Source organism: Ailuropoda melanoleuca, chromosome 16 (genome assembly GCF_002007445.2).
Source record: "Ailuropoda melanoleuca isolate Jingjing chromosome 16, ASM200744v2, whole genome shotgun sequence".
Lineage (NCBI taxonomy): Eukaryota > Metazoa > Chordata > Mammalia > Carnivora > Ursidae > Ailuropoda > Ailuropoda melanoleuca.
The window spans coordinates 84,358,663-84,367,477 of record NC_048233.1 but is presented as its reverse complement, the minus strand read 5'-3'; the positions used below and the strand labels follow the sequence as shown (position 1 = coordinate 84,367,477).

The 8,815-nt window shown below is 63.5% G+C and overlaps 1 protein-coding gene across 1 annotated transcript in view; it reads right to left on the bottom strand.

The window, feature by feature from the left end:
- SIPA1 (signal-induced proliferation-associated 1) overlaps positions 1-8,114 on the bottom strand; it is an 11,673-nt gene extending 3,559 nt beyond the window's left edge. The window contains exons 1-8 of the mRNA XM_034644838.1: positions 8,018-8,114; positions 4,906-5,666; positions 4,049-4,176; positions 3,787-3,963; positions 1,618-1,792; positions 843-946; positions 422-579; positions 5-341 (exon numbers count right to left, since the gene is read on the bottom strand). Coding sequence (XP_034500729.1) covers positions 5-341; positions 422-579; positions 843-946; positions 1,618-1,792; positions 3,787-3,963; positions 4,049-4,176; positions 4,906-5,578 — 1,752 coding nt within the window. The 5' untranslated portion in view covers positions 5,579-5,666; positions 8,018-8,114. The remainder of the gene's footprint in view (positions 1-4; positions 342-421; positions 580-842; positions 947-1,617; positions 1,793-3,786; positions 3,964-4,048; positions 4,177-4,905; positions 5,667-8,017) is intronic.
- Between the last annotated feature and the right edge of the window lie 701 nt (positions 8,115-8,815).

Below are 8,815 nucleotides of genomic sequence, written 5' to 3'. Positions count from 1 at the left end.
CCGCGCGCACGCCCCACACCAGCGCCCCCGCCGCCTGCAGCTCGGTGCCCGGGCCCCGAGGGGGCGCCCGCCGCCTCCCGCCCAGGGAGGGCAGGCCGAAGCGCGAAGCCGAGTCCAGCGACGTAGTGGTCACCTCGTTGGTGGCCAGGTCCTGCAGGTACTGCTGACGCGTGCGCGTGGCCATGGCGTGAAACTGGCGTGCGTGGCCCGCTGCCTGCTCGCCGTTGAGCGCCTTGGCCAGCAGGAAGGCACGGAAGTCAGCGTTGGCCTGGAAGGGGCCTCCGCCCTGGGGCAGAGCTGGCCCAAAGGCCGGGGTGTCCTGGGTGCGGCTCACGGCCACGCTGAGGGGAGGGAGGCGGGAGTTAGGGGCATCCGGGAGGGCCCCTGACAATGGCAGCCCTGGGACCGCCCAGGCACCCACCTGTACGAGGTGTGTGGCGTGCAGGGCGCGTGAGCCCGCACTACTAGGAACACGTGCTGGAAGTGCGAGCGGATGGTGGTGGGGCAGAAGGGCTTGCTGCCGGGTTCCTGGAACACGATGGTCACGATGTCGTTGCCAATGTGGCGCTTCCGCAGGAGCTGGGAGTTAGATGGTGGGGGTGGGGGGTGTAAGCTGGAACTGTCTGTCGCCCAAGCCCCTCCTCATTCACTCAGGGCAGAGCCTGGGCGCCAGGGGCTCCCCCACCTGCCCCTGGTGAAGGTCTGGGTGTTTGTCTTTGGGGAGGGTTGTTAAGGCTCAAGAGAACTCAGGCCAAACTCAAATGCCACGGCCCACACAACACGCCTGCAGGGTTCCCGGAAGCCCTCGGCCATCCCCCAGCCGCATCCTAGCCCCCTCACACCTGCTGCTGGTTATTGGGGGTGTAAGGCAGCATCGTGGACACGTGGAACATGATCTCGTGGTCCTGGTACGTGGTGTAGAGTGAGTGCGTGCCTGTGGAATCCGCTGTGGCCAGGGAGTCGGGGACACAGAGGGAAAGGAAGGCGAATCTGCTGGAACTTGCCATCTCTACCTGCAGTCTGGAGCTCCCATGCCCCCAGCCAACAGGTGGACAACCGCTTCCCACCACCGGGCCATGAAGCCCAAGGGCCTCAGCTTTGGCTGCTCCCTTCCCTCCCCCCACAGGCTCCAGACTCCAGGCCAGGGTCGGTGTGGGGCTGCTGAGCTAGAATGAATACCAAAATGAGGACTGGCCTGCTATGAGGGAGGCGGGGGTGGGTGTCCCGGGAGAGGACAGATGTTGGCCCCAGCCCCAGCATGTGTGGAGCAGCTGAGCGTGGGAGGTGAGACTGGCGCTCTGTAAGGGGCTCGGGGGCACTTCCAACTAGGGAGGCAGGGGCTCTCCCCAGGAAGCTGGGCTGGTGGACTATGTGTGTGGCGGGGGGAGTGGTGCCCGCAAACTGCTTAGGCAGTAGGGCCTCAGGGCCTTGGGGGACAATCCTAGTCCCTCCTTCCAGCCTACGGCTTGCTTGGCCTCTGCAGCCCGAGACCCGCGTCCTCAGCCTACCCAAAGACTCCGCAACCCTGAGCCCAGGACAAGACGGGGCAGGGAAGTGACAAGGCAGTTGGTTCTCACCAAGGCTGTCTGCCCCCACTCCCCAGCCCCCGGGCCTCACTTTTCGTGTCCAGCTGGGCCCTGTAGCTCTCAAAGCCTTTGAGCCGCACCACGTCACCCAGCAGGGTGAGGAACTGCATGAAGGCCGGTCCTGCCTCCTGGTTGTTGTACATCTCCTCCTCCGAGCCCTGGCCCGCACGGCAGTACAGGATGCCCACCTTCCGCTGGAAGCTCAGCTGCAGGGGAGGGCGCAGACGGGAGGCCCAGGCCTCAGTCCCTCGGGCCCTGCGCCCGCCAGGTCTTAGGGAGTGACCTGGAGGCTGGGCTGTCTCTACGTGTGGCCCTGAGCAACCCCCCCCCCGTCTCCTCTGGGTCTCCACTTATAAGAGGGTTCAGTAGGTCCTGCTGCCAGTGCTCGGGAGGGCAAAGTCACAGGTGGGAAGGGACCAGGAGGGGGTTGGTTCTCATGTGACCGCAGAGGAGGTGATTCGTGGCAAGGACCCCGGGCAGAGTGTGCTTGATCCCAATAAATGTTCACATTGTCATCCTCCTTATCTCAAGGCTAGCCTGTCCTCCCCTCCCTCGAACCCCAGGCACCCCCAGCATCCCCAGCCCAGCCTCTGGAGGACTTGAGCCCCGCACCACCTTCGCTCACCCTGCTCCTGGCTCCTTTGGCTCGTTTCCGTCAGGGTTAATCGTGCAGAGCTCAAGGTGCTTTGGCCCCTCCGGCTCTGGCTTCCTTTCTTCATATGAATCTTGTCTACACCCACAGGCCCCACTTTAAGTTGGTCCCTCCTAACCCCTGCAGCCCCGCTTCCACCCCAGCTCGCCCTGAAAGCCCACGGGCATGGCTTCCTCCTGGCGCACTCTCACCATAGCGGGCACTTGGAACAACTGGAATTTCACTTTGCCTGAGACCCTAGCAACCCCACCGTCTCCAGCCTGGGCCCCTTCTCCACCCACGGTCTTTGCCCTCAGTGACTGCAACAGCCGTCTCCACAGGAACACACTCTCCAGTCTCTGCCTCCAGCCCAGACCTTTCTTCTGAGCTCCAGACATACTTCTCCAGCTGCCCAGATGTCCTTCCCTCACCTTGGCACCTCATCTCCTCACTGGATGCTCCCATCCCACCCATCTACCCCTGGACTGTCACCCCCCGCCCCCTTCACCTCTGCCATCATCACCGCCAAGTCTGGTCTGGATGACTGCAACAGCCTTTGGCCTGGCCTCCCTGCCCCTCCAATCTGGCCCCCATACTGCAACCAGAGAGCTGCTCTACCTCTCATATCTTCCATGGCTCCCCAGTGCCCCCACCACCAAATGCAACCCTTCCCCACCCCTTCCCCCAAGCACGACCCCAGCCACACAGAACTGCCTACAGGACCCCAATGTGACCTGCTCATAGTCTCTAAGCTTTCACACAAGTCATTCCTTCTGCCCAGAAAATGCCTGCTCTTCCTAACTCAAACTCTGACATTTCTACCATGATGCCAAACCCCTAGCCAAGGCAGGACTGTCAAGACTACCTTGGTGCCCCACGGAGCCTTCAACATTCCCCTTTCACTGCTCCACGATCACCCATGATTCTCTGTGGGTCTCTCTCTCTCTCCCCCCTGCTGGCTGTGAGCTATTCAAGGACAGCACCTGGTCTGGACATGTTCCCAGCACCAAGATGTGAGGAAATGTTTGTTGAATGGCTGACTGAATGACACAGAGAAGAATCACAGCCAGTGGGCAGCCTTCAGCACAGACCAGGGAAGGACTTCCAACCGTCTGAGCGGTCCCACAGTGGAACAGGCAGCCCCAAGGCGTACACACCCCACACTGAGAGGACACTAAGCAGCACCCTGCAGGGCAAGTGGACAGGGCGTACAGGAAGGGGCGCGGGTGGTCAGACCAGTGCTTCTCAGTTGAAATGTACATAGGAATTAACTCCAGATCTTCTTAAAGTACAGCCTCGGATTAAGTAGATCGGGGGCTGGGCCCCAAAATCTGCATTTCTAACAAGCTCCCAGATAATGTGACTGCCGCTGGTCTACAAATTTTACCTTGAGAGGCAAGGTTCTGGATGACCTCTGCTGCCCTCTCTGAAAAGCCAGCTCTCCTGGGTCACTGTCCAGCCCAGGGTCAGGGTCAGGGCTAGGCGGCTGGGAGGAGGACAGGCTGGGCTCTGACCAGGTGTAGCTGTTAGGCTGGTGGGGGCGGGGGGAGGGGGGCGACAGCCACTCACCACTTGCTCGTCCAGCGTGAGCAGCGTGCGTGGCACCTTCGGTGAAGCTGAGCCCAGGCGCAGGCAGGTCGGGCTCAGCCGCGGGGCCACATGTTCCAGAATCTTCCTAGGGGACAGGCCTCGCGGGGGCCCCGGCGGCAGCGCATCCTCCGAGATGGTGCCGCGGAGGGTCCGGAGCTGAGGAGGGGATGGAGGGATGCTCAGAATCCATACGGGTTCTCGAGGAGGCAATCCGCGGTCTGATCCCGCGACCCCAGCCCACCTGTGTGGTCCTCACGATGATGCGGTAGCTGTGCACCGTGCCCCCTCCGCTGCCTTCCTTCTCTTCCCGCCGCAGGCTCACTGCCACTGGACCCAGCACCTCATCCAGTCCGAAGAAGTTCTGATGTTCTGGAGGGAAGGGGGCCCCCGCCCCGGGCCGTGGATGACGGGTCCCACAGCTCTGGGAGTCCCACCCGGGCTCGGCCACGCCCATCGCTAAGCCCCGCCCCCGCCCCGTCCGAGCACTTAGTGCAGACCCTAGCACTTAGTGCAGACCCGAGCACTTAGTGCAGAGCAGACCCGAGCACTTAGTGCAGACCCGAGGCTAAGGCCCACTCCCTCCGCTGCCGCGCCCACATCCTACCAAGCCAAATTCCTACGTGCTGGCTCCCTGACGCTTGGCCCTATGCCCCGGCCCTCGGTGGCACCGCGCGCCGCACACCTTGCCTTCGACGCAGGGGGCCAATGCTTGCCTGCTTCCAGGCCCAGATCCTGCAAGGCCCCCCGCACGCCACGCCCATGTGCCGCGGCAGGATGTACGGGGCCCTCCCCTCCGGCCACTGATGGGAACAAGGTTCCCACAAGGGTGCAGAGGTTTTCAGACCTCAGTTTTCACCTCACAGAAGCATTTATAGGAAATCTCTCCCCAGCCCGGAGGGGTAGGAGGATGAACCAGCTGGAGGCCGGAGGCCTTAGGGCGGTGGTTAAAGCTAGGCTCCACAGGGCAGTGTCGGCCCCAGAGTCAGAGCCTGATCCTTCAGATGGCCTGGGAACTTGGGGAAAGGACAACTCCTGAGCCCCACTGTGGGCCCCTCAGGTGACGGGGGCTGCTGCCCGGCCAGGCAGCCCTCCCCTTACCTTTGCCATAGAAGTACTTGCGGTAGTAGCCAGCCCCCAGGTCTGCGTGCTCCAGGCTGTAGGCCGAAGTTCGGTTCTGGGGCTCCTCCAGGACGGACACGGCGGCGTTGGGCAGTGCAGGGGGCACCGGTGGGGACACGGGTCCACCCAGGCCCAGCTCGCCCTCACCCCCAAGCTCACTCACAAAGCCAGGCGCTTCAAGCAGCAGGTCCAAGCTGGCAGCTCTGTCCTCAGCAGGGGCCGGAGTCCCAGAGCCGGCCTCTGCGTGGCCCCCTGTCCCCCGCGGCTTTGGAGCCCAGTCAAAGAGCAGACTCTGCACGTCATAGTGGGCAAACCAGTGGGGCTCAGGCACTGGCGGGAAGGCGGGCTCTGGCTCCTCGGCCGGCAGCCCCAGCAGGGCCAGCGGGTCAGTGAAGAGCCGGGTGGGGCCTGCGGCGGGGCGGCCGGCCTCCTCGTGACTGTGGGCACGGGCACGCGGGCTGGCTGGTGTGGGGGGTCGGGCCTCGCCTGCGTCGCTGCCGCTGCGCAGGAGCGGGCCCCGGGCCGGCCTCGGCTCGAAGGTGTGCGGGGTCAGTGGGGGCCGTGCTGGCTGGCGCAGCTTGCGGGCGAAGAGGTCATCGGTGGGCGCAGGGGCCGCGCCCCGCCGAGGGCTCCCCACGCCGCCGGCCCACATGGGCGTGCCGTGGGCCTGGCTCTCCGGGGGCCGGGTCGCATTGGCGGGCACGGGTGGTTGGTGCCCAGGCGGCAGGCCAGTTCCTGCCCTGAGGGAGGAGGGGGCTGCTCAGAGGGGCCTGGGGAGAAAACAGGAACCCAGGCCCCCAGCCTGGTCCTCCACCACGCGGGTTGGCTTCCGGCCCCCTCCGCGACCATCAAAGCCGCTTCCGCTTTCCTGGCCACTTCCTCGTCTGCCTTGGGCTGAGGTTTCCAGCCCCCTCCTCCAGCTAAGCTCTGGGCAGGGCCAGGGGCTGGGCGGTCCGGGCCTTGGCCCTGGGGGTCTTGGAATCTGGGCGGCCCCGGGGCTGCCAGGGTCCCTCAGTTCCCACTCACACACCTTGGCCTTGGCCTGGGCCCAGGATGAGGGTCCCCACCAAGTCCTGGCCCAGTTGGACCAATGATTTGTCCCGGCTGGGACGGGAAACCCATGGGGCCACTGGTGTCTGGGTCCAGCCCACTTGACAAAGGGAGGACGTCCTGTCCCCAGAGACCTTCCTCCCTGCCCCTCCCACTTCCTCCAGGGTCCCTGAGGAGCTGAGCACCCAGAAGCTGGGTCTCAATGCCCTGGCCCTCATAGCTTCAATACCTCAAGGACACAGGGGTTCCCAGGGGGCACTGGCAGGGCAACAGAAACGGCAAAAGGACTTCCTTCGGTACAGGAAGTGGCCCCAACTCTGAGCCCAGCCCCCTGCCCAGCCCGATATCCTGAGGAAGGTGCTGGGGTCACACCAGCTCCGTCATGGGACCCATCACCCTGGCCTGAAGGACAGGCACAGCCAGACTCACTCTCTGCAGGCGACTGTGGCCATGCCTGGGGGCAGGAGAAGGAGTCACATGGATGGAGCCCCTTTGCAGGAACTGGGACCATAGGACCTCTGCCTACCTGGACTCACTGATGCTGACAGGGAAGTCTGAGCCTCATGTGACAAATGGTCAAACTGAGGTTCAGATAAGGGGAGGCTCTTGCCAGAAGTAATTCCGCATTACAGCTAGGATTTGAACCTGGGTCTGTCACCCTTCCAGGCCTAAACAGGGCAGCACCTGCCCACTCCTGTCCCTGTGTGTATAGGTGTGAGGTGAATGGGGGTTGGGCTGAGGCTCAAAGTCTCACAGGATGTAAGACTGAGACACCCAAGGCTCCAGAGACCTGCTAAATGCGGAAATGTGTCATGACCAAGGGCAGGTGCAAAGGGTGGCGTGAGAAAGTGGCGGGGGAGCCACCCAGGTGGACCCAGGTTGGTGTGGGCAGGCAGGGCAGGGATGTGCGATCCTCCACTGGGAACACAGACAACTGCCGGCACGTCTTCGTGCATCCTCCAGTGACACTGTGTGGCTGGGCTAGAACAGGGTGGGGGCAGAGGCTCCATGCAGCCCTCTTATAAAGCTCCAGGACCATGCAAGTGTAGGCCTCCAAGCTTGGGGTGCCTCCTCCCATAGTTTCTCCTAGAACAGTGTCTGACACCGACCCCGAGCCTCTGTTCTCTCATCTCTAAAGTGGGGTTAACCCTTCTGCCCTTTCCCAACACCACTGGGAGACTGAAAGGAGGTTCGAGAGTGTGAAGCTGGCTATGTGTTAAGAATGTGGTGGTGAGGCAGGCCCTTGCTCCATGTGCCAAGCTCTTGGGCCTGGGCTGTGATGTGCGTGTTGAGGTGGGAGGGGACATGAGAGGGGAGCTGTGTAGGCCCCTGCTCCATGTGGGCCCAGCTCTGTGTACGTGGGTGTGCACGGCCCATGGGCTGCCTCTTGTTCTGGGCCAGGGCTGGGCTCTGGCCCTGCCTTGGGGGGTGTTCTTGGGCTCTGCCCCCCACCCGGCAGCTTCACACAGGGTCCATTGAGGCCGGGACATTCCTCGCAGCCTGTGTCACTGGGGGGAGAGGGCCGGCCCCGCCCCCACAGATCCGGAAGGCCTGGCTGCCCCAGGAGGAGGCGCTGGAAGCTTCCCAGCACATCTGGAGGTCATGACCCCATTTCTGCTGCCAGGGGGCGCGACAGATGTTTCCTCCCAGGCCAGACCCGAGACTGGGGGGCGGTGTGCAAAGGCTGGTGAGGAGGCCGCCCCGAGATCAAGGGAGCCCCAGGACAGGGGGAGCCCCGCACACAGCCGGCAGCAGGGGCAGTCGCCAGCGCCGCCCAGAGGAGTTGGGGGCCGCCTCATCCAATCGCCCTCACACCGGCCGGACAGGGCCGGGCCGTCACGCAGAGTGGCGGCCGCCGGCCGGACGCAGGGGACTGGACGTGCTGACTCGGGACTGGAGCCCGGACGGAGGTTCGGAAGGTGCAGGAGGCGAACGCGGCAACGACCCCCCTTCCACATACACACCACCCGGGCCCACGCCAAGCCACCTTTTCCCGTCCGGCCCGACCGCGGTGCTTCCACTCCCCCGCTCCCGCCGGTACCTCTGGGGCTCCCGCCTGGTGGCCGCCTCCCGCGCTGGGGTCCCGCTGCCTCTCCCGCTACCGCTCGGGCGCTGGCTCCGCCTAGGGGCGGGGCCGTGCCAGGGGGCGGGGCCGTCGCGGAGGGGGCGGGGCCGGCCTGGGAGCAGTCCGCGGCGGGAAGCCCCGAGGGCGGGGACTGGAGGCCAGGCGTTGGGAAGGCTGGCGCGCAGTACGAAGCCCCCAAACGGAGCCAGGCCCAGTCCGGCCGCGCTGTTGGGCCCCCAAGCCTCAGCTGAGACACGCAAAAAAGTGTACCTGCCTTCCAGACCAACTGGGAGGACTACAGCAGGATTCCTAGTGTTTAGCAGCCCCTCCCCTCCCCTCGCACCCCTCCACTGGGACCAGAACACAGCAGGTGCCCAGAAACAGTGACTATTTATGAGCACTTACTAAGCACTAGACCTGCTCTCCACACGCTCTCATTCTTAAAACACCTTAGACAGGTGTCCTCTTTTCTTTATAAGAGGACAGGTGTCCTCTTTTCTTTATAAGGTTCAGAGAAAGGCTTTCGCCAAGGTCAAGGCTGATAATCTTAGGTACTAGCCTCATGAGTTGGAAGTCTTTGAAAATACAGGGGTGAGAAACTGAACAAAATGAATTTCAGATCAAGGCTTAAAGGGGAACAGTCTTATGAGGAAGGGGACGTAGGCCTACTTGAACCCCACCTGGGTCTTACCACTATCTCCATCATAACCCGGCCCCACATTCTTCATCCCCCTCTCTGTGCTCATCTACCCTGACCTGGCCGTCCTCCTCTAT